General features: G+C 41.2%; 1 protein-coding gene and 2 long non-coding RNA genes across 5 annotated transcripts in view; 1 reads left to right on the forward strand and 2 right to left on the reverse strand.

Moving 5' to 3' along the window:
• The window catches only part of LOC149985241 (uncharacterized), a 1026866-nt gene that overhangs the window by 773791 nt on the left and 227414 nt on the right, over nt 1–25661 (reverse strand). The gene's annotated exons all lie outside the window — the stretch shown is intronic.
• The window catches only part of LOC149985243 (uncharacterized), a 414418-nt gene that overhangs the window by 30374 nt on the left and 358383 nt on the right, over nt 1–25661 (forward strand). The gene's annotated exons all lie outside the window — the stretch shown is intronic.
• On the reverse strand, nt 8769–25463 carry ehf (ets homologous factor). Of its 3 annotated transcripts, XM_090217247.1 has the most exons (10): nt 25339–25463; nt 23306–23419; nt 13194–13299; nt 12775–13032; nt 12386–12442; nt 12067–12111; nt 11899–11961; nt 10278–10322; nt 9950–10145; nt 8769–9845 (listed from the first exon to the last, which is right to left on the reverse strand). In XM_090217247.1, exons 3-10 carry the CDS (start codon nt 13288–13290, stop codon nt 9746–9748), a joined length of 861 nt encoding a protein of 286 aa, XP_090073373.1. In that variant the 5' UTR covers nt 13291–13299; nt 23306–23419; nt 25339–25463; the 3' UTR covers nt 8769–9745. The 3 variants fall into 3 exon arrangements, with proteins under 3 accessions (XP_090073373.1, XP_021428797.1, XP_021428793.1); XM_021573122.3 differs by lacking the exons at nt 23306–23419; nt 25339–25463 and adding an exon at nt 16231–16528 and having other exon boundaries at nt 12067–12108; XM_021573118.3 differs by lacking the exons at nt 23306–23419; nt 25339–25463 and adding an exon at nt 16231–16504.

Genomic DNA, 25661 nt, shown 5'->3' on the forward strand with positions numbered 1-25661 from the left:
GCTTGCAGTACATTTTGGAAACATAAGGAATATATCTTTCATATGAGCAAGAAATAATAATAAAATAAAAAATAAAAAATTACTACACACCTTTATAGGTTTAGGGTTCGTGTTCCCAAACGGCCAAATCTCCATGTTACATCTCCCTGGCCCTGGTCCGGGCATCTCCCTGGCCCGGGTATCCTGGAAGAATATTGACCTCATCCCGTCATTCGAGGATGCCTGGTCGTTCTTTAAAAGTAATTTCCTCACCATCTTAAATAAGCATGCCCCTTACAAAAAATCTAGAACTAAGAACAGATATAGCCCTTGGTTCACTCCAGAACTGACTGCCCTCAACCAGCACAAAAACATCCTGTGGCGGACTGCAACAGCATTGAATAGTCCCTGCGATATGCAACTGTTCAGGGAAGTCAAGATACACGATAGATACCAAGATACCAATACACACAGCCAGTCAGGAAAGCAAAGAAAAGCTTTTCCAAACAGAAATTTGCATTCTGTAGCTCTAACTCCAAAAGGTTTTGGGACACTGTAAAGTCCATGGAGAGCAAGAGCACCTCCTCCCAGCTGCCCACTGCACTGAGGTAAGGTAACACTGTCAAAACCGATAAATCCATGATAATCGAGAATTTCAATAAGTATTTCTCTATTGCTGGCCATACTTTCCTCCTGGCTACCCCAACCCCAGGCAAACAGCTCTGCACTTGACCAATCCTCCGCAGCTTCTTCTTCACCCAAATCCAAATAGCAGATGTTCTGAAAGAGCTGCAAAACCTAGACACGTACAAATCAGCTGGGCTAGAGAATCTGGACCCTTTCTTTCTAAATGTATCCGCCGCCATTGTTGCAACCCCTATTACCAGTCTGTTCAACTTCTCTTTGTATCATTCGAGATCCCTAAAGATTGGAAAGCGGCCGCGGTCATCCCCCTCTTCAAATGGGGAGACGCTCTAGACCCGAACTGTTATAGACCTATCACCATCCTGCCCTGCCTTTCTAAAGGCTTCGAAAGCCAAGTTAATAAAAAGATCACTGACCATTTCGAATCCCACCGTACCTTCTCCGCTCTGCAATCCGGTTTCCGAGCTGGTCACGGGTGCACCTCAGCTACACTCAAGGTACTAAACGATATAATAACCACCATCGATAAAAGACAGTACTGTGCAGCCGTCTTCATCGGCCTGGCCAAGGCTTTCGACTCTGTCAATCACCATTTTCTTATCGGCAAACTCAACAGCAATGTTTCTCAAATAACTGCCTCACCTGGTTAACCAACTACTTCTCAGACAGAGTTCAGTGTGTCAAATCGGAGGGCATGTTGTACGGACCTCTGGCAGTTTCTTTGGGGGTACCACAGGGTTCAAATCTCGGCTCGACTCTTTTCTCAGTATATATCAATGATGTCGCTCTGGCTGAGGGTGATTCCCTGATCCACCTCTACGCAGATGACACAATTCTGTATACATCTGTCCCTTCTTTGGACCCTGTGTTAACAAACCTTCAAACAAGCTTCAATGCCATGCAACACTCCTTCCGTGACCTCCAACTGCTCTTAAACACTTGTAAAATGAAATGCATTATTTTCAACCATTCTGACTTAGAATATGTGGACAACTACAAATACCTAGGTGTCTGGCTAGACTGTAAACTCTCCTTCCAGACTTATATTAAACATCTCCAGTCCAAAATTAAATATAGAATTTGGCTTTCTCATTCACTCACGCCGCCAAACATACCATTGTAAAACTGACTATCCTACCGATCCCTGACTTCGGCCATGTCATTTACAAAATAGCCTCCAACAGTCTACTCAGCAAATTGGATGCAGTCTATCACAGTGCCATCCGTTTTGTCATCAAAGCCCCATATACCACCCACCACTGTGACCTCTATGCTCTAGTCGTCTGGCCCTCGCTACATATTCTTCGCCAGACCCACTGGCTCCAGGTAATCTATATGTCTTTGCTAGGTAAAGCTCCGCCTTATCTCAGCTTACTGGTCACGATAATAACACCCACCTGTAGCACGCATTCCAGCAGGTGTATCTCACTGGTCATCCCCAAGGCCAACACCTTCTTTGGCCGACTTTCCTTCCAGTTCTCTGCTGCCAATGACTCGAACGAATTGCAAAAATCGCTGAAGCTGAAGACTTATATTTTCCTCACTAACTTTAAACATCAGCTCTCCGAGCAGCAAACCTATCGCTGCAGCTGGACATAGCCCATCTGTGATTAGCCCACACAATCTACCTACCTACCTCATCCTCACATTGTTTTTATTTACTTTTCTGCTCTTTTGCACACCAGTATTTCTACATGCACATTATCATCTGCACATCTACAGTGAGGGAAAAAAGTTTTTGATCTGATCCCCTGCTGATTTTATACGTTTGCCCACTGACAAAAAAAATTATCAGTCTGTCATTTTAATGGTAGGTTTATTTGAACAGTGAGAGACAATATCAACAAAAATATCCAGAAAAACGCATTTAAAAAATGTTATAAATTGATTAGCATTTTAATGAGGGAAATACGTTTTTGACCACTCTGCAAAACATAAATTAGTACTTGGTGGCAAATCCCTTGTTGGCAATCACAGAGGTCAGACGTTTCTTGTAGTTGCCCACCAGGTTTGCACACATCTCAGGAGGCATTTTAATTGAACATCTCAGGAGGGATTGTAATTTGTTCTGAATTAAAACATGACGAACACTTACCACGCTGCAGTTTGGTCCTCCTCTCCTTCCACCAACGAGAAGCGTTACATTGTGATGATTATTGACATTTATAAATGTTAAAACAGTATGAAGTGTAGTTTACATGGAGCAAACAGTGGGCTAATTGAACTGCTGAAAACCGTACATACGGAAAATAAGGGTTTTTGAGCGCTAGACACAAATGAGAGAATACTTGAATCTGACAATTAAACTTGCCATAGCAGAGCTGGTTAGACGATGTGTTATGAGCATCAAATATAATTTTTTTCTGTGCGGATGTTTACAACCTGAAGAAAAAGGGTGACGTCAGTCCTTAGGACCCTGCCAAACTGTTCAGGATACTATTGAGGACAGGGAGGCACAAGCTGTCTGTATTATTTTGTTGGTGGCAGTCAAACTTCTGAAAAGCAAACAACACCAGTCATATGGTCAAGTGCCACAAAGAGGGACATAGGCAAATTAAAATTGGCCAAGAACGGAGCAGTATGGCTGGCCCTGGATAACATTAATAATATCCCTGTCAATCTCTCCTGCCCCAAAGTGGAGGAGAGATTGACTTCTTCACTACTTCTATTTGTGAGGAGGATTGACATGTTGTATGCACCGAGCTGTCTGTTTAAAGGACTAGCACACAGCTCAAACACGCATGCATACCCCACAAGACATGCCACCAGAGGTCTCTTCACAGTCCCCAAGTCCAGAACAGACTCTGGGAAATGCACAGTACTACATAGAGCCATGACTTCATGGAAATCTCTTCCACATCAAGTAACAGATACAAGCAGTAAAATCAGTTAAAAAAAACACAGATACAACTACTCCTTATGGAACAGCGCGGACTGTGAAGAAACACACGCATACACACACACATGCTAACACACGCACTCTACACACACGTACATATGGATTTTGTGTTGTATATATGTTGTAGTAGTGTGTAATAATGTGTTGTGAAGTGTAATGTTTTAACTTTATGTAAATTGCCTTTATATTGCTGGACCCCAGGAAGAGCAGCTGCTGCCTTGGCATCCGTAATAAAATATAAATACCTCTTTGTTTAGTTTTTCCTGTCTGGATGGTGTGTTGTGGATAGTCTGGCATGTTTAAAAGTTATTTTCATATTTTATCCCTCTGGCTGCGCAAAGGACCCTCTCAAAGGACCCTGTGGTAAAAACAAAAAGTTCAAGTGTATCTTCTGGTAGAGGACAAACAGTGTTTCCAAACACACATTGCTGCTTTCCAGATGAAGTCATATGATACCTGTTTTTTAAGTGTGTGTTTTGCATAGTGAGATATATTCACAGTCCACTAAGGAATAGGTCTGACTTGTGCCTTGGACCGTATGCCTTCGATGGCCCTGTTGGTGTGGGCTGAGAGTGATAAGAGGCTCTGATAAGCTGTGATTGGGTATCTGCTGTGAGAATACAATACCTCTAGTGAACAGGTCAGAGACAGAGAGCCTGCTGGGTTTGTCTTTATGCCTGTGGTTATCACTCATCACTTCCTTGTTCTTCATCCACCATCTATCTGATAGCATTAATGTCTTCTCTTTTAAATAATAAAATGTCTCCCTCATGGCTCATTCAAATTGGGATGTAATCTTTCCACTGGGACAAGATATCAAGAGCCAGAGAACAGTGATTGCATGGGGTATAGCTGATACATACTGTACTATACCATTCTGGGAGATTCCCAGCCTCCAGTGAAACAATATTGATAAGGTATCCAGTCAATCTAACCAGATATAGGCTCTTTATAAGGTATTCACATTGATTTAAAACAAAGTATTCCCGTGACAGTTTCATTACTGAAAATGTGTTTGTTGGCATTCCATTTTAAACTCTGTTGTTCCAGATCCTGGACACAAAGGTGTTTCACAACATACCATTCCACTGTGAAACTGATCACTTGAATTGCACAAATGCAACATCTCAGACAGACTAATGCAGCCATACAGTCATTATGCATTGTTCTCTCCATTATCCTTAATCTGTTAAATGTAGTTTTCCCATTAGGGTACAATTGCAAGATTCTCAAACAGACATGGATCCAGACAGTAAGTCTGGGCCAAAATCACCTGTTACAAGCTATTTCCACCTAGGCTTAGTCCATCTACTGCACCATGTCTTTGTGACATGGACTAAGACAACTGAGTCTGTTCTTCTTCTTGGTCATATTGTTTTTTTTTGTTGGTTTGAAACCAGACACTTTCAGAGAGAGACATGAGGACAAAATATCACAACAGTGCCTATGAATGCAGTACAATGCACAGGCATGTGCGTGTGTGTGTATGTGCACGCAGCATCTCTTGAGGATGCATTACAACCAGTTCGGGTTTGTCAGGTTTGTCTGCCAGGTGCCGTTGGTAGGTGCCCATGTGCCAAGAGTTTAACTTTGCGTGGGAGACCTTGTTTGACTGGTTCACCAACGCTTTCCTCAAACCTCTTTCACTTTGCCACCTCAAAACCTAGATGTGTCTATAACTGCACAACTTGATCCATTAGATTAACTATCATTATGTCCTAGACTTTCTTACTCAGGACCCTCATACACTGTTGTCAATGGACCGTAGATTGAAAACAAACATACACATATATATATATATATATATATATATATATATATATATATATATAGATATATACAGTGGGGCAAAAAAGTATTTAGTCAGCCACCAATTGTGCAAGTTCTCCCACTTAAAAATATGAGAGAGGCCTGTAATTTTCATCATAGGTACAATTCAACTATGACAGACACAATTATAAAAAAAATCCAGAATATCACTTTGTAGGATTTTTAATGAATTTATTTGCAAATTATGGTGGAAAATAAGTATTTGGTCACCTAAAAAACAAGCAAGATTTCTGGCTCTCAGAGAACTGTAACTTTTTCTTTAAGAGGCTCCTCTGTCCTCCACTCGTTACCTGTATTAATGGCACCTGTTTGAACTTGTTATCAGTATAAAAGACACCTGTCCACAACCCCAAACAGTCACACTCCAAACTCCACTATGGCCAAGACCAAAGAGCTGTCAAAGGACACCAGAAACAAAATTGTAGACCTGCAAAAGGCTGGGAAGACTGAATCTGCAATAGGTAAGCAGCTTGGTTTGAAGAAATCAACTGTGGGAGCAATTATTAGGAAATGGAAGACATACAAGACCACTGATAATCTCCCTCGATCTGGGGCTCCACGCAATATCTCACCCCGTGGGGTCAAAATGATCACAAGAACGGTGAGCAAAAATCCCAGAACCACACAGGGGGACCTAGTGAATGACCTGCAGAGAGCTGGGACCAAAGTAACAAAGCCTACCATCAGTAACACACTACGCCGCCAGGGACTCAAATCCTGCAGTGCCAGACGTGTCCCCCTGCTTAATCCAGTACATGTCCAGGCCCTTCTGAAGTTTTCTAGAGAGCATTTGGATGATCCGGAAGAAGATTGGGAGAATGTCATATGGTCAGATGAAACCAAAATATAACTTTTTGGTAAAAACTCAAGTCGTTGTGTTTGGAGGACAAAGAATGCTGAGTTGCATCCAAAGAACACCATACCTACTGTTAAGCATGGGGGTGGAAACATCATGCTTTGGGGTTGTTTTTCTGCAAAGGGACCAGGACGACTGATCCGTGTAAAGGAAAGAATGAATGGGGCCATGTATCATGAGATTTTGAGTGAAACCTCCTTCCATCAGCATGGGCATTGAAGATGAAACGTGGCTGGGTCTTTCAGCATGACAATGATCCCAAACACACCGCCCGGGCAACGAAGGAGTGGCTTTGTAAGAAGCATTTCAAGGTCCTGGAGTGGTCTAGCCAGTCTCCAGATCTCAACCCCATAGAAAATCTTTGGAGGGAGTTGAAAGTCCGTGTTGCCCCAAAACATCACTGCTCTAGAGGAGATCTGCATGGAGGAATGGGCCAAAATACCAGCAACAGTGTGTGAAAACCTTGTGAAGACTTACAGAAAATGTTTGACCTCTGTCATTGCCAACAAAGGGTATATAACAAAGTATTGAGATAAACTTTTGTTATTGACCAAATACTTATTTTCCACCATAATTTGCAAATACATTCATTAAAAATCCTACAATGTGATTTTCTGGATTTTTTTTTCTCATTTTGTCTGTCATAGTTGAAGTGTACCTATGATGAAAATTACAGGCCTCTCTCATCTTTTTAAGTGGGAGAACTTGCACAGTTGGTGGCTGACTAAATACTTTTTTGCCCCAGTATACAACAGTACTTGCACATATGCACATGTAGTTCTCAGCAAAACATCTGCATACCAGGAGATTTTTTTTTTTACCAGACCCCAATATTCTGTAACTATACTGGGTACTTTGTCTATTCCCCTCCTTTGCATCCACTGGCCAGTAGTCAGTTAGGGAAATCAGCCTCCTGTTTCTTTGCACAACAGAGGTTATGTCAGTCTAGACCATTTGCCTAACTGCTCAGTAATCTCTCTGAGACCGATATTCACACATTTCCCTATGTTTCAGACTCGCAGCAACATCAACAAACACAACACTAAAATCAGACTGGATTCCAGCCGTTCACACAGATCAGTAATGTTGCTGATTTAAACTGATAAAATCATCAATATCACCTCTTTATCTGCTGTAGTTGTGATATTGTATGCATACAGGAAGGCTTATCTTGATATGATAGTGTATGCATGCGGATATGCATTGTGCAGCACTTCAGAATTCATGGATGAGCAAGGTTAATAAATAATAGGTGCTTTCTCTACCTGATCATTTAACAACTCAGTTTACATTCAACCTATATGATGCAAGGTATGGTTTAATATAAAATGGTTTTCATTGTTAACCTTAATTTACATTGTCCTGATTCATGGCGGTCCAATCAAGCGTTGACACTAACAGCCGTCTGCATAATATCTCAATAGAATATGCTATGTATATTCTGTGTCGACTGACTTTATGTCTGTCCTCAATTTAGCAAAAAGTCTTATGAAAAATATCTTGAACTGTCAACTGGGACCAGATCATATCAGAAGAAATGTTGAAGTTTTGGCCAGTTTGATATGCTGGCCCTGATGTTCGGCCGTTGATGTTGAAATGAACCCATTTGCTTCACTCTTTACTTAATTTCCTATTTAAAAAAAAATACAGACTGCCACGACCTCCTCCTCGCTACAATGTCAAACTCAAACTCCAGTTATATAAAGTAGTACAACAGTGGGTGTGAAAGCAAAGAGACTGAACATTGATAACATTTTCAAAGATGGGTACATTTTGCGGACTTCAACAAAGACACCAAAAGAATGACACAGCAATCAGTGTTATGTAAAGGAGGAGGATAAAAAAAACATGAATTGCACAGAGCAGGGGTGGAGGCATGGACAGGGATTTGACTGCAAACACAGGGTGTGAGAAAGGGGGCATTGAGTGTCGCTTTTCTTATCTGAGCGGACATCAGAGGCGAGTCATCTGTCCATCACCCCGCGGTGTCAGCAGAACGGCCATGACATGCACCAGAGAACAATTAACTGCCTGGCATTTTACAATCTCAGTGATAAGACAGCAATGTCATGTCCTATCTCTAAAACTGATGGCTTCTCATAGGCAGGCATAGAGAGAAAGAGAGAGCGAGAGAGAGATTTGAGCCTCATCCAACAACTCTGTATGAAGGCCTGGTTCCCTGCTCTCTGTTGACAAATGGGTACTGATCCCATCTAGCTAAAATTGAAACAGCCCAAAATGCAATTGGCAGTTAAAAGTGAAAGCTTGGGTCAGATAAGATTGCTTGATTATAAAAAAAAAGAAAATAGCAAAACTCAGCTGGAGTTCTTGTTACATTTTGTATGATAGCAGTCAATAAAGTTCAGATTGACATGAAGGGCTCAACAGGGAGAGTTGTCAGTCAACTGATTTGTGTGATAATCATCCCACTCGGCACAGATGTCAGTTCACAGTAAAACATTTTTACATTTGGTTGAGTTGCCAACTAATGTAAATCCAACATGAAATTAACAGTGGGATGTTCATCTAGCTCACACAAATAATGACACACAGGCATGCTTTCGTCTGTTGTTTCAAAAACACAAGTCCTTTATTATTTAAAATACAAATATGGTATTTACACATTTCTTTTTACAGCATAGCGTAGTAAATGGGTGAAGACGAGTTGACATTGTAAAATGAGAAGACATTTCTCAGCATCAGATCTTGAAGAACACACACAGAACATCCTCTAATTTCCGCATGTCCCATTGTTGCATCTGAATGTGCTCTATCATACTATCCTGAGCTGCCATTGTGTTTGGGCCAAAAAGTTCTCTGTTTATCCTGTACATGAATAGGGAAGTTGTGGTTCTATTGTGAGATCTGTTATATATTCATAACTAAAACAAATTTGAAGAGGATGAATGCAAAGAAGTCAAGAGTTTCATATTTACTAAAGGAGATGTCTTGCTTAACACTTCAATCAAACATACTTCGGAAAGAACATTACACAGTTTAAATGTGTACAACAAGCTGGAAATATTTAAAATAACGCATCTATAGTTTTTAAAACTTTTTGAATTAACTAGGCAAGTCAGTTAAGAACAAATTCTTATTTATAATGATGGCTAAAGAACAGTGGATTGACTGCCTTGTTCAGGGGCAGAACGACAGCTCAGGGATTCAATCTCGTAACCTTTCGGTTACTGGCCCAAAGCTCTAACCACTAGGCTACCTGTCGCCCCATATGTCATTGCTTTTTGCTGTTCAATCAAAAATTGCTTTCAGTGCAAATAGTCATCACTCTCTGAACAGGAAAATGTAAGCAGTCAAATGTAAATTATGGTCTTTCTTAACCATATGTAAATATATCATACAGAAACTGACAAAAATGTTAAGAGTTGCAATGAGGCTTTCTGCTCCTCTTTGTAAAATAAACAACATATATAGTAAAACATCACAGTGACACATTAATATCCAACAAAATAACATAAATAGACATCTTCGCATGGTGGTTAAAAAAAAGGCACAAAATGGTGGAGAGGTGTCCTCTTTCACTTCTCTGACTCCCTCCATCCTCGTGCATTCCTTCCAAACTTGTAGACCAGCCTTCGTCCATCTACACGTTCCAGGATTTCCCGTTTGTAGTAATATCTGGAAGGGTACAAACAGGGACCTTAACGGAACAACCAAAATGACTTCTTAACATGTGAACCAGGAAATAAACACGAAACCCCCCTAATCCTTTCAGTCTCTACCTCATAGCTCGGCTGAGCTTCTCATAGGTCATGCTGCTATTGTTCTTCTTCTTGCCCCACAGCTGAGCCACGGCCTCTGACTTGAGGAAGCGGAACACGCCCTCTGTCCGATCCTCCCACTTGATCAGGCCTGGGTTCCGCTCCGGGTTCAGCAGAATGTCCCTAATGAACTCCCAAAGGTGGGTCCCCCGGGGGTCTGAGGAAAAACACACAGGTGGTGGAAATTAGAACCATCTACTATCAGTTTTTTCATGGGCAAAATGTTGAGCATTTATATTAAAATATATGATTCGATAGTACTGAAGATGTTCATGTAAATACTACTCACTGTGTTTTTTGACCTGATGAGGGCGACTGTGAGATCTATTTGTGTCTGGAAGTAAAATAATAAACAGATATGGTAATTTAGCAGATGCTTAAAAACAAATACAAATTAAGACATTTAATACATTTGATACATGTGGCAATCGAACCCACAAGTTGGTCTAGCATCATAGTAGTCCAACCAACTAACCTACAGCATTAGGTAGCCTAGTGGTTAAAGCAGTGGTCCAGTACCCAAAAGGTCACCAATTTGAATCCCCATGGTGAAATTATTTTTCGATATGCATTTGAGCAAGGCACTTAACCCTAAGTGCTCCAGAGTACCACTTGACAATAGCAGACCCAAGATGACCCCACTCTCAGGGGGAGTTGGGATATGCAAAACGCATTCCAGGGATATGCAGTTGACCTGGGTGGGACAAAGCAAGGCCTAGAACCTTTTATGCGTAATATGAACTATTGCTAGCTGGCTCAGAGACTTGGAAACATCCCGTGACCACACCTGACACCACTTACTTAAACATCTGCCCATTTCTAGTTGTTAGCAATCTCATTCTACCAATCTCATTTTTTTCAGATATTGTTCACAATTTGTGGAAGCCATCTGATGTGTTTCCAGCTCTGAGCATGAGTAATTCACTTATAGCTTGTCAATGAAAGATTACTTTTTTTATTTTTTTTATTTAGTGTGTGCTTGATCTTGTGTATTCGGAACTGTGTAACTCCTACCTATCTTCTGATCATTTCCTCACAATCTTCCAGATGTCTTCTTTCCAAATATGCCATGTTTTTGCATGTCAGAATCATGTAATTACACATGAATAGCAGTTACTTTTGAGTATGTCTATTTAGGCGGAAATCTACATTTTGCCATTACATTAGAAATACAATTAAACATACCGGCATTTCGGCGGAGGTACAGCCCACTAGCACTAGCTATTGCTACCTATGGTAGATGTAGATTTTTTAAATATTTTTTTTACAAATCAATACTTGGAGTCAAATATCAATCTAATATTGTCCAAAAATAATATTGCGATATGTAATTGAATCGTTTTTTCCCCATCACTAATCCACACTTTAGCCTAACCTTTGTACCACTGTTTTACGCATTTCAGATTTTATTCCATGGAGCCCAACACTGTTAAATTACATGGGTGTGGGGAACATAAACAGGATGAGTTTGTTCAGTTGTATTGTCATGCATTGTTTGCTCAGTGACGTTGTGGTGATGTAGTTTGGTGATAAGGAGTAGACTCAGCTGCCTCTTTCTCAAAATGATCACTCACTGAATGTTCATGGACTTTACTCAATAGACTTGCATGGCCACTCTGTTTGCTCAGTAATATAATAATATATTCCCTTTAGCAGACGCTTTTATCCAAAGCGACTTACAGTCATGCAAGCATACATTTTACGTATGGGTGTTCCCAGGAATTGAACCTACTACCCTGGCATTACAAGCGCAATGCTCTAGCAATTGAACTTCAAAGGACCACGATGAAGCCATATTTTCTTTGGGGACTCAGCTACTGTAGGTCGATGTCTTCCCTTGGATTGGGGCTCGTTCCAATTAGTGTGTTTAGATTAGGTTTTCAGTCCTCATCTTTGGTCTTGTTTCTTACCTGGACTGGAGGGAGTGGGTGAGGCCACAGGTGCAAGCGATTGAAACGAGGGATCGTAAATATCTAAAACATAAAGAAATATCAACAAGTAAAAAATTATGCTGTCCATAAGTTAGTTAAAAATTGTACCTTTCTCCAAAATCCTATCCATTCCAATGTGGTACCTACCTGCAGGATAGATGCTAGGTTCTGTGAATGGGCAAGGGAAATCTACTAAAACAGGAGAGCACATTAAGCTTGCATTCAAACCAGCAAACTTTCGGTTACTGGCCCAACACTCTTTACCGCTAGACTACCTGCCGCCCATCTGAAGTGTTTAGTCTAATCACAGACTAGTTTCAACTTACATAATTTATTAATTAAAACGTGTCAAACAAGTTGAGACATGCATAGATATGTAATAACTGGATGAGTTTCTTAGGGATGACTTGAAGTACATGACTCTGTGCGTTCATGCATGCCAGTGTTTTGTCTATGGTGCTTTTACCATCTGGCTCTGATTTGATAACGTCCAGCGGTGAAAACTCCACACCAGGATACTGACCTGTGTAGTGATGACATGGAGAAACAAGGGCTCATTTAAGGGTAATACCATTACAAGTACAGTAACAACATGGGCTTTCATTATTTTGTGTTAATCAAACTTGATATTGAATTCCTAAATCCTTGATCCTCCTACGCTGGTACAATTTACTGTTCCTGTTTTTTTGTGGTATTCTAACCGACTCAAGTGTTAACTGAAATTAAATACTACCATTCAACATTTGATGACCTAATCCATCACAGTATGTTTCAACATTGCATGGCCTGACCTGGCCTTCATTCTGATAAACATAACAATAACAAAGAACATTATAGTCCAGTGTGTGAACCCACCGCTCCATTTGAGCTCGGTGAGGCTGTGGTAGAGGATAGGCCCCACGGTGCCCGCAGCACGGGTGAAGTCCTGGTAGGTCATGCTGCACAGCTGACGTCCGTCCACATCAAAGTTCTGGAAGGGGATGGTGGCAGCGTCAATCTGGTGCATATCCAGCATCTGCTGCAGCCACTCCCACACCTGATACTTTGACCAATACTGAGGCTGGGAGTCCTGGGACCACAGGCGACTGGTGTAACCAGGCATCACTGTGGAAACTGGAGTCAGGGGTAAAGGTAGAGATTAAGTGGGTTTTTTTCATACTTTGAATGTGTTGGGGGTGTAGTGAAAACATTTGAACTCCGGCTAGCCCAGGTATTTGTAAATAATTAAACCAGCAGAGCAATTCACTGAATTGAGCAACCACACTAGTCCTCACTGTCTGAGCAGGGGTAGGAGCTCCATGTTGTGGGCAGCTGGCTCTCAATGCTGGCAGTGGATGGGATGCTCATGATACAGGTGGTATGACGGACCATGGTCCAGAGCTGGGGGAGAAAGACACATACATTCAGTATGGAGTAAAACCCTGAACAAGATGATTGGTAGGTTACAGTGTAATCCCACACGGTGCACACAAATGGTGTCTTTCCCAAATCTGAGTATCTGAGTTGAGATAGGGTATGTTTCTATATGACGACATTGACAGATGTGAAACAGGATGACAAAGGGAGTCAGTGTGAAGACAGCATGATGGTGATTGGGTGACATGCTCACCGTCCTCAACACGTGTATTTGCAAAGTGATGGATCTGTATGTCTGTCTGTTTTGCATACATATAGGCCTATTTGTTCTTCTGATGGCTGAATGAAATGAGTCAGTCACACAATGATGTGTTAATACCGGAGAACTTGACATTTCTGTGCAGAAATGCCTGCAGGACATGTATGATTGACAACCCAGATAAAACAAGCTCTTCCTTTAAATGACATGTCTGTGTTTTAAATAGATTAGGTTACAGTGCAGTTCCTTTTTTTCAGAACCACATCCCATTAGGATGTCAACACATATTAATAGTGCTGTGATACTCAGGTAATTATAGTTGCTAATGCCAATGAATGAACAGTATACATATGAAGGAATGCATCATCCAGTGTGCAATATGTAATATGCTTATTCAATTGGGTAGGCAATAGCCGTTATAGTTCTGTATACTTGAGAAATACATTAAGAAATGAAACACTTCCCAATGCCACAATCAGATCAACTTTGACTGTAATGACACAATTCAAGTTTAAAAACAAGTTCAAATAAAGTTCTAAAGAATTGGTAATGAAGTGTTATTGTAAAAGTAAATACAACATAGATAGTATCAATCATTAGTTATTTGAATATCTATGGGAAGACGTCTGTAGTGCACAGCAGGTGAAGCACTGTATCTTCTCCGTAACCCCACCATAAAGGACTGCCCGTGAAATGTTAATAGTGTGCCAACAACATGGCTACGTTCATTTAACTGTTGTTGAGAAAACACTTCACCACAACTATATTTGCATGTTATATGTAAATATACAGTACATTAGAATTGCAGGTCGGCACTGAGGCCTATGACAAGAATATTGAAGGTGAGGTTGTTGCAACACTGTACGTGTAATGGCCTTGTCACATGTTTTACTGTTGTCTAGACTGTAGTCCAGTTATCTCAACTTTGTGGAAGAGAATGCCTACCTGGAGTTTAATTTTTTGGAGCATCTATAGTAAATGTAGAATTTGCGGTCAATTATTGTTCACTAATAGGTGCTTCCAGGGACAGCTCATCTCAAAATCAGCCAACTTTTGAAATCTGAAAACATCTTGATTTTGGATTGAATATTTAATATGACAATGTAATCTGCTTTATCATATTGTAAGAGCGTATTATAAACAAATATGGTCTGTCTGTGAAAGGTTGTCATAGTGCTCGCCTGCAGCATCAGTTTGACAAACAATAGACTCAGCTCTTTATACAGTGACCTATATTCAGCTTCTCTTTATTGACCACTACCTGGAAAAGGCTGGATTATGATGGCTAATAAAACAATGACACCAAATAACTGTACAACACCATGTTTTACAGTACATGACCTATGTGGGCACAGTGACAGGCTGAATGAGAAACATAAATTATACCAAGTCTTCCTCAATCCTAAACAAAAGCAGTTTCCCAAGAACAAGATCCCCGAATGAGATTTCACTAGAGATATGTGGCACTTGGCAGTTTAGGCCATGGCTTTGGTTCAGCTCAGGATGCCAAGTCTCACCACCTGCATGCTTTGTGTTAACTCTCAGTGCTGTCTACTATTTGTCTGCCTACCATCTAGTCTGAGCCGTCTGAAGACTGCCTGTCTTCATGGAAGTAGACTGCAGTTATTGTATTTCCTGACCATTTAGTTTGGCATGTCCCTATCATCATGTAACAGTTTTCATTTACTACAATCTCCTGGTCTGTTCAAGATTAACTTATTAATGATCCAATGTGTGAACTATTCAGCAGTGAGTAATACAGTTCCATGTTAGCTAGGCAAAGCTTTAGGGAGACTTGCCCCTGATCAATATTCACTACATGTGCATCTTATCACCCATCAAAATAAAAAGCTCATTGCAGAATATATTTACCTGCAATCATGATGCTAAGCTTACAGATGAAGGAAATAAACGGACAAACAAATGATCACTGACAAATGTAACTTTTGGTAAGCAGTAAACAAGTGCAGGCAGGTCACACTTCCCTATACTGAAGCTTCTGGAGAATCCCTCTGTGGAGTTTTATCTCAACGGATTTAAGTTACAACCCATGTGAGGTGAATACAGTACACTAGCGTGTAGATGTACTGCACCTTGTCACATATTACTATGATACACAAGCATTTCACTACACTCGCAATAACATCTGCTAACCATGTACAGTATATGTGACCAATACAATTCGATTTGATTTCATTATAAAAGGAGCTTACCAACATTTGTTTTGCTTCTCTTTCAAAGGGGAAGTTTGTATATCAAAACAAAACAGGGCCCATGAGGAGTACATTTGTCCATGATCATATTTACTTTGTAAACAAAAGCGTATGCCATTTATTTTAGGACTTCAAATGCAAGCCACACAGTTATTTAAAGCCTGACGCTGTGTGAACGGCATTGTAACAGTTTTGTCTAATGCTCAATTACAAGTACAGGCAATCAAAGCTTGACACACAGTTAGATAAATTAATCAAACCATCACATTCTAGTCTGAAAGTAGTGCCTACTTTCTGAAAGTAGTGCCTACATTGCTTTGCTACAGATCGAATACCCACTGTCTGCATAGCCAAAACACCAATTCACTCCTAAGCCCAGCCATTTCAGCCATTGTTTTGATTGCGCTACTCAGTCAGTATAACAGCAACTAACAACATAGAAGCAAAGCTGGTTGCCTAGCAATGATCAGCATGGTTTCCTACCAGAGCTATGGACTGGGTTCCGACCAGGATGGGAGGTGTCGTCTCTCTCTCTCTCTCTCTCTCTCTCTCTCTCTCTCTCTCTCTCTCTCTCGCTCTCTCTTTCTCTCCTCTCAGATGACTTCAGGTAGGTGAGGTAGCTAGCTGTGTTTCTCTCCACAAATGAGTGGAGTGTTGTTTTCAGTGCTAGAAGCTGTGCTCTTTTGGTTCCCAAAACGTAAAAAAAGTTCCAGCCCACACACACACCAAGGTGCTGCCCCAGCAGTGGTTATTTTATGCTGTCAGCTTCCTTGTCCTATCCTTATCCCTCCCCAATTGGCTACCAGGACAGGTTCGGGACAGATAGGAATTTGCATACAAATGACTGAGTGAATTACAACACATCTGACATACTGTAGGTGTTACTTTCACTCTTTGTGCTCTCTCTCTGGTCTCTGGTCTGGTCTCTGGTCACTCTCTCTTTCTCTCTCTCTCTCTCTCTCTCTCTCTCTCTCTCTCTCTCTCTGTCTTTGTTTCTCACATGCACAGCCACACACACATACAAACACAGAATGTCGCTAGGTGGCATGAAGTTCGCATTGTCTCAAACCTGATGATATTTCTGTCTCAGAACATTTGGCTAAAGATAGACTCTGAAAATGTATTTGACTAACCTTTCGAAGCTAACATCAAGAACGATGGCCAACATGTTCCTTTTGTATTATTCATACACTTAGGTTTTTTTATCGTCCTACGCATAATTAGATTTCCTTCGGCTAATTGTCCATCAGAGAACCCTGTTTTCATATGAATACTTTGTGACATTGAATCAGTGTAGACATACCGTTTGCTACAGTAACAAAATTCCCATTATCTGCTGTTTCTTCTGATGAAGAAAGAAAAAAAGGGGGAACACTGATCTGTGTGTCTAGGACACTACCATGTCTCACCTCAACAGGGGAGCACTGTGGTTGGTGAGTGGAAGATGCTTTGACCAGTCCTGTATTGTGGATACTCTGTTCTCCTACCAGCACCAGAAGTTTGAAGGTGACACACCATTCGGTGCTCAGAGCTTCTACCTATATGTTTACACTTCAACTTAGTTGTTTTTTTTCTGTCTGACACAGACACCAGATAAACACATGAGCATAGTGAGATGAGTGTTCAATGTGATCTAATTGCTGCTGGTGCCTTTGTTAGAGCTGATGTGTGGCATGCTGAGAGCTTCTCCTGCTGCTCTTATCATGTGATTCTCTTTGTCTGTTCCGTGGAAACCGCATTAGCTGATTGATAGAGATAGAGATAGTCATATTACTGTGTTATTCAGAGACACTATCATGCCTCTATTCAAATCCACCAAACCCTGTTGCCCGGGCAACCTAATTATCTAACAGAACATGAATTACTGGCTAATTAGACAGTTCAATGTTTGAGTGACTTTATGCCTTTGACATTTATATTTGATGTATCTTACTTTGATCTCTACAAACATAGTTTGAATAACACAACAGTAAATACAATCAGAATACTGTGTATAGAGAATTTAGTTCATCACATGCAGCTCTTTAGTGAACCATGTCACCCTTTTTACTTGCAGTAGTTGTTTTTTGAAAATGATCAGAAGAAGTACAAATAGTCTATTTCTGCTTGTTGCCAATTAGGATTTTGACAAATGTAACATTGCCACACTCATCTATGTTCTTAAAGCACACAGATAACTCTCTTTGGAGTTCAGCGGAGCTTAGATCGGAGCACTAACAGCTTCATGTCGTTGACTGAACATTTAGAAATGCTGAAACTGTATAATAGGCTGAAGCAAGGAGAAGTCAGAGAGGGAAGTATATGACAAGTTTCTTCCAACAAAGTCTATCCATGTCATGCATGAGTCACATGTTTACCTAAGCAAAGCTATCATTCTCCAACAAAACTCTTTCCTTATGGGAGGGGCAGAACTGTATGACATTAGTGACAATAATAACAACTTGTAGGCCAACTTATTCAGTCCTATGAGAAAAAACTCAATATTTACAGTATGTCATTAAATGTATAAATCAGTACAACACAGGTTTTCTATGTTTCAAATGAGTTTTCCCCTTCTCTCTGTTGATCTAATGAACTGTAGATTTTGTTATTTCCTTCTCTCTGTTGGTCTAATTAACTGTAGATTTTGTTCTCTCCTTCTCTCTGTTGGTCTAATTAACTGTAGATTTTGTTCTCTCCTTCTCTCTGTTGGTCTAATTAAATGTAGACGTTGTTCTCTCCTTCTCTCTGTTGGTCTAATTAAATGTAGATTTTGTTCTCTCCTTCTCTCTGTTGGTCTAATTAAATGTAGATTTTGTTCTCTCCTTCTCTCTGTTGGTCTAATTAAATGTAGATTTTGTTCTCTTTCTCTCTGTTGGTCTAATTAACTGTAGATTTAGTTCTCTCCTTCTCTCTGTTGGTTTAATTAAATGTAGATTTTGTTCTCTCCGTATTGCCCATGGGGACATACACTACATAGCCATAAGTATGTGGACAGCCCTTCAAATTAGAGGATTAGGCTATTTCAGCCCCACCTGTTTTTGTCTCGTGTATAAAATCAAGCACACAGCTATGCAATCCCCGTAGACAAACATTGGCAGTAGAATGGCCCGTACTGAAGAGCTCATGACTTTTAACGTGACACAATCATAGGATGCCATCTTTCCAACAAGCCAAATCTATACATTTCTACCCTGCTAGAGCTGCCATTGTCAACTGTAAGGGCTGTTAATGTGAAGTGGAAACGTCTAGGAGCAGCAACATCTCAGCAACGAAGTAGTAGGCCATACAAGCTCACAGAATGGTACCACTGAGTGCCTAAAAATAATCTGTCCTCACTACCGAGTTCACTCACAACCGAGTTCCAAACTGCCTCTTTAAGCAACGTCAGCAAAATAACTGTTAGTCTGGAGACTCACGAAATGGGTTTTCATGGCCGAGAAGCCGCACACAAGCCTAAGATCACCATGCGCAACGTCAAGCTTTGGCTGGAGCAGTGTAATGCTCGCCACCATTGGAGTCTGGAGCAGTGGAAACATTCTCTGGACTGATGAATCCTGCTTCACCATCTGGCACTCTGATGGACGAATCTGGGTTTGAAAAGTGAATCTTGGCCAGGAGAGCACTACTTGCCCGAATGCACAGTACCAAATGTAAAGTTCGGTGGAGGAAGAATAATGTTTCGGGCTAGGCCCCTTTCCAGTGAAGGGAAATCTTAACACTATAGCATACAATGACATTCTAGATGATTCTGCGCTTCCATCTTTGTGGCAACAGTTTGGGAAAGGCCCTTTCCTGTTTCAGAATATCCCGTGCACAAAGCGAGGTCCATACAGAAATGGTTTGTTGAGATTGTTCCAGCAATGTTCCAACATTTAGCGGAAAGCCTTCCCAGAAGAGTGAGGGCTCTTATAGCAGCAAATATGGGACCAACTCCATATTAATGGCCATGATTTTGGAATGAGATGTTCGACGAGCATGTATCCACATACGTTTGGCCATGTACTGTACTGTACCTGGCCTTAGTCCTGAGAGGAGCAGGGTGGATTGCTGCCCTCTGCTGGCTTAGGTAACTCTCTGCAGTTCTCTACTTACTACATGTGACTGGGACCAGTTCCCACAACACTGCTGCCTCTGAGGTAATGAATGAGGAAACCCAGCATTACCATGATGGTCTCTGAGAACCCTCCTGTACCCCTTCCTCCGTCCCCTGTCCCCGTCCCTGTCTCCCCAAGCTACTCAGCCTGCTTGGTAAAACCCACTGTTGCTGATCTCCAGCTCAACACCCCAGCTTCTCCCCGCTGCCTATTTGTAACACAGCTGCTGTTTGCCGGCTGTTTTGGAGCAGTTTTTCATCTTACTTGTAAAGGGTAAAGTCCCTCCAGGGTGTAATTTGGGGGCTTAAGTCGTGCTTGGTGCCGTCCAACTATGTACGGCTGACCAGATTTGACTTTTGTAAGATTAATACGGACATCAGTGGTCAACTGGAGTCGCAAGCTATTTATTACAGCCGATGGCTTGGCCTGTTTTTCCACTCTCTCCCTCTCAACTTTATCCCTTCTTTCCCCGTGTTCAAGTCTTGCTTTCACTATTTTTTTGCCGCTGTGAGAAGAGTCGAGTATTTGGCAGCTCATTTCATGCATCTCTGTTCCGCCTTTTTTTTGGATGGGGGTCGGTTGATGATACAGAGGTCCATTGGGGAAAATAGGAGAGAGAAAAGAGAGACAGAGAAGGAGAGATCAAAGTCTGTTATATCAACTCTTTGGAGGCTGTGTGAATTGCCATACCAAAGGAGTGAAAAGTGGAGTGATAAACTGTACATACTACTTCTTTCACTTTGTACTTCTAGATTTTATATAGATACACATATTCCTAGATGAAAGTATATAGCGCTACAATTCTACAGCATGTAATCAATCATACAATGCATTCGCAAAGTATTCAGACCCCTTTACTTTTTCCACATTTTGTTACGTTACAGCCTTATTCTAAAATGTATTTAAAATAAAATACTCATCAATCTACACACAATACCCCATAATGACAAAGTGAAAGCAGTTTTTCAGAAATGTTTGCAAATTTATAAAATAGAAAAACAGAAATACGTTATTTAGATAAGACCCTTTGCTATGAGACTCGAAATTGAGCTTAGGTGCATCCTGTTTCCATTGATCATCCTTGAGATGTTTCTACAACTTAATTGGAATCCACCTGTGGTAAATTCAATTGACTGGACATGATTTGGAAAGGCACACACCTGTCTATATGCGGTCCCACAGTTGACAGTGCATGTCAGAGAAAAAACCAAGCCATGAGGTCGAAAGAATTATCTGTAAATCTCTCGAGACAGGATTGTATCAAGGCACAGATCTGGGGAAGGGTACCAAGAACACAGTGGCCTCCACCATTCTTAAACGGAAGAAGTTTGGAACCACCAAGACTCTTCCCAGAGCTGGCCGCCCGACCAAACTGAACAATCAGGGAAGAAGGGCTTTGGTCAGGGAGGTGACCAAGAACATGATGGTCACTCTGACAGAGATCCAGAGTTCCTCTGTGGAGATGGGAGAACCTTCCAGAAGGACAACCATCTCTGCAGCACTCTACCAAACAGGCCTTTATGGTAGATAGGCCAGACGGATGTCACGTTCTGACCTTAGTTCCTTTGTTATGTCTTTGTTTTAGTTTGGTCAGGGCGTGAGTTGGGGTGGGTAGTCTATGTTCTTTTTTCTATGTTGTGTTTATATGTTTGGCCTGCTATGGTTCTCAATCAGAGGCAGGTGTCGTTCATTGTCTCTGATTGAGAATTATACTTAGGTAGCCTTTTCCCACCTGTGTTTTGTGGGTGATTATTTTCTGTCTAGTGTTTTCTGCACCTTTCAGGACTGTTTCGGTTTTAGTTTATTGCACGTTGTTATTTTGTATTTTCAGTGTTCAGTCAATGAATATCATGAACACATACCACGCTGCGCATTGGTCCGACATTTCTTACTCCTCGTCAGAGGAGGACGAAGAATATTGTCACAACGGAAGCCAGTCCAAAGTAAAAGGGGATTGACAGTCCGCTTGGAGTTTGCCAAAAGGCACCTAAAGGACTCTCAGACCATGAGAAACAAGATTCTCTGGTCTGATGAAACCAATATTAAACTCTTTGGCATGAATGCCAAGCGCCACATCTGGAGGAAACCAGGCACCGCTCATCACCTGTCCAATGCCATCCCTACGGTGAAGTATGGTGGTGACAGCAACATGCTGTGGGGATGTTTTTCAGCGGTAGGGACTGAGAGATTAGTAAGAATCAAGGGAAGATGAATGGCGCAAAGTACAGGTAGATGCTAGATGTAAACCTGCTCCAGAGCCCCCAGGACCTCAGACTGGGCCAAAGGTTTACCTTCCAACAGAACAACGACCATAAAAACAAAGCCAAGAGAATGCAGGAGTGGTTTTGCCAGAGTTGCCCTGCCAGAGCCCGGACTTGAACTTGTTTGAACATCTCTGGAGAGACCTGAAAATTGCTGTGCAGCGACGCTCCCCATCCAACCTGGCAGAGCTTGAGAGGATCTGCAAAGAAGAATGGGGGAAACTCCCCAAATACAGGTGTGCCAAGCTTGTAGCGTCATATCCAAGAAGGCTTAAGGCTGTAATCACTGCCAAAGGTGCTTCAAAAAAGTACTGAGTAAAGAGTCTGAATACTAATCTAAATGTGATATTACAGTTTTTTTATTTAATACATTTGCTAAAATTTCAAAAAAAATGTTTTTGATTTGTCATTGTGGGGTATTTTGTGGAGCTTAATGAGGGGCTTTTAAAAAAAAAAACATTTTAGAATAAGGCTGTAATGCAGCAAAATGTGAAACAAGTGAAGGGATCTGAAAACTTTCCAAATGCACTGTAAAACAGGCCTAAGGAACAATAATACAGCCCTCTATAGGGTCCTCTCTGAAGCCCCTAATACCTATTTACAGTCAGTGGTCATGACCATAATGGCCAAGATAACTGTCAGTCAGTCCGTCCAGGCGAGACTGGAGTGAAAGGGTGGGTACAGAAGCTGCCGCAATGCTCTAACGAGCACGGAACACATCCGCTGGTCCTCCTTTCCCCTCCCTCGCTCATTAACAGCTTATCATGCCTGTTAGTGTCATCTTCAAAAATTCACATTCTGAATTTGATCCACGAGGGAAAAATCTGAATAATTGTATTAGCGTCAATTCCATCTACAAATGACGATTTCTCTGGCTCAATTGTTATTTGTCGTTTTTCCCTCCCAGAGAATGAGAGAGAACAATGGCTGTATAGTTACAGTAATGAGCACCGCAAGAGAAGAGTGAATTATTAGAATCTTTCCTCTTTCTCTGGTGAATATGGAGCTGGTCTCTTTGCTAAATGTTTAACAGGACGAATGGGTTATAAAGAGAGTGAAAGAACACTGATTGTATGTGTGCATGCTTGTGTGTGTTTGTGCTTGTGTGTGGATGCGTGTATGTTACATATTATGACAGGTCAGGTCCCTGTATTGAGAGTACCAATGATTTCAAATATCATGTCACAGTGTCTTTGTTAGTCTAGGTTGAAAGACTGTTACCTGGACTGTGAGAGTGTGACTCGCTCATAAACCCATAGGTGACACTGTTGTCTCAGGAACAGCAGTGGATTTCTGAAAACATGGAGAGCCCAAGGAAGGGAGACACAGATGCATCTGAAATGACAATAAATAAGTGATGAAGCCACTGCATGTGCTTCTAGTCACACATGCATTCAGGAACCATACCCTGGGATGCGCTATTCATGTGACATAATGAATAAATAATGATGATTCAGTACAGTCTAGTACTGTGTCTAACTCATACTTCATGAAGGCATCTAATTCCTGTGATTCTCCTATTCGTAAATACTTTTCCTAATGACAGAGAGAGGAAGGAAAAGGAAAGAGAGATTATTGATGTGTGTGAGGCTGTATTTTTAACCTACTAAAGCTCCAGCCAGCCCCCTGTGTTTAAATTAACCAAACTCAGAGACAAGCCACCACATATATCTGCCCCAGGCCCAACAACTGCCTCTCTCTGACCCAGCTAGTAGCATAACACTAGATCAAACAGACTATATACCTCCCCTGATTGGATCCAACATAGTACCACAGCCCAGGAAGAGAAGGCTTGAAACAATGAAGAAGCATCTCAGAAGTAACTTAGTAGTTATGAGAAGAACTGGACAAGACAATAATAGTAGAAGTCATACCCTTGCATAATGTTCTGTTGCACTACAGCATGCTAACTTCCAGACATAAATGCAAGGGAAGCAAATTAGGCCAAACGAGAGTGTGTTGAGAGATTTTCTTTTCTTTTTCGCTTTGTGCCTGTTGAGAGTTTGGGGAATACCATATTTTTGGGCAACTCAGTGAAACAAAACAGTTTAGCTCTGAAACATGTTGGCTACAATTAAAAGTTAATGTGATGGTGTTTTGTGTCAGTCTGCAATATGTGAGAAGTGGTAAAACAATGCTGCCGAATAGTACAATGTACAGAACAGAATAATGGGATTATAAAGAGGGCAAACAACAAAATGCTGTCTGTTTCCACTGCTGCTCTATATTCATGATGGTAAATGACTGATGAAGTACTCTATCTCACGGCAGATGTTGAAGCTCTCCCAGTGCCACCCCCCCCCACCCCCCCCCCCCCCCCGTTCTTTCTTTTTGGCTAAAAGTGGTTTTGCACAGAAGGTGGTCTAGAGGGACAGAGTGGAAGAAAAGGAGAAAACCGAGATTGAAAAGGAGAGAGAGAAGGGGTATGATGAGAGGGACAATTAGCACGGGTGAGTCAGGTAACTAATTATGTGTGTTGTCGTGACTGGCTGACTGAGGATACATTCTCTCCTCAGGTTTCTCTGTTTTACAAAACATTGTTAGCTGGTTGTGGAATGACTTTTTGCTCACATAGATTACCATAACAACGATTATCTGGCAGTGAAACACTGCTTTTCCCTCAAGACCAGAACAACATCTAACAGGATATTTATTTAATTGTAGTTTTATTAATTGTTTATCTACGGATACAAATTAACTAGAGTTGAAACTAGCAGATTGTGTAGCGTTATAGTGAAATGTAAAACAGAGTGATATATCAATAATCCCACCAATAGTTTCAGTATGGAATTCCAATACCAATGCCCAAATGTTGTAGCCATACCCTTTGGTGTCATTGATGTATCATTGATGTGTCGCTCAAGATTATTCAAGATTTGGGTGGAATCCATTCAAAGTGCAATGGATGACCAGGTTCAGGGACATTACCTAGCTATCTAACCAACTAACCATCATTCCCAAAGGTATCACTCCCCAGAGTGATTCAGACATTACATTCCCACTATGTGGTGCAGTTCTTATGGGTACAAATGAGCACAGCAGAATCAGTATTTCACAGACCTCATGTCTGAAAGATGGAGGGAGGAAAGAGGAGGAAGGGGATAGATGGAAGGGACATGTCCTTCACTCTCTCTCTCCTCTCAGTCTTCTCCGTTCACCCTATCTTTGCAAACAGCTGAAAAGACTGATTTACATTATTGGAGCTAATCAAAGTTGAATGAGGAAAAGCGCTGAGGTGAGACAACAGAAATTACCTTACTTCACCCTGCCTGCTCTCTCTGCCCTCCCTCTCTCAGGAACCTTTGTTTTCCTCCTGTACTGTGGATGATAGAGAAATATTGAGGTAGAGAAGGAGGGAGGGAATGTAGAGGAGGTAGGGTAACCACAAGGGTCCATGACTGACAGCCCTAAATAAGGGCATGGAGGACATAAAAGGCCTCATGCAGGTTAGAGAGAGACTTTTTTTTTCAAATGACATACTATTCTTCATCGTCAACATTGACCACCATAACTGTAATGATTTATTGATTTATTTTTATTTCACCTTTATTTAACCAGGTAGGCCAGTTGAGAATAA

Source organism: Oncorhynchus mykiss, chromosome 2 (assembly GCF_057628025.1).
Source record: "Oncorhynchus mykiss isolate SJ-2025 chromosome 2, ASM5762802v1, whole genome shotgun sequence".
Taxonomy (NCBI): domain Eukaryota; kingdom Metazoa; phylum Chordata; class Actinopteri; order Salmoniformes; family Salmonidae; genus Oncorhynchus; species Oncorhynchus mykiss.

Bases quoted from the DNA above. Each gene is read 5' to 3' on its own strand.
- ehf (XM_090217247.1), bottom strand. From the start codon at position 13,290: ATGGTCCGTCATACCACCTGTATCATGAGCATCCCATCCACTGCCAGC. The intron at 11,962-12,066 runs GTAGGTACCACA...TTTATGTTTTAG, and splicing joins ACCTAGCATCTATCCTGCAG to ATATTTACGATCCCTCGTTT. The intron at 9,846-9,949 runs GTAGAGACTGAA...GTACCCTTCCAG, and splicing joins AAGCTCAGCCGAGCTATGAG to ATATTACTACAAACGGGAAA.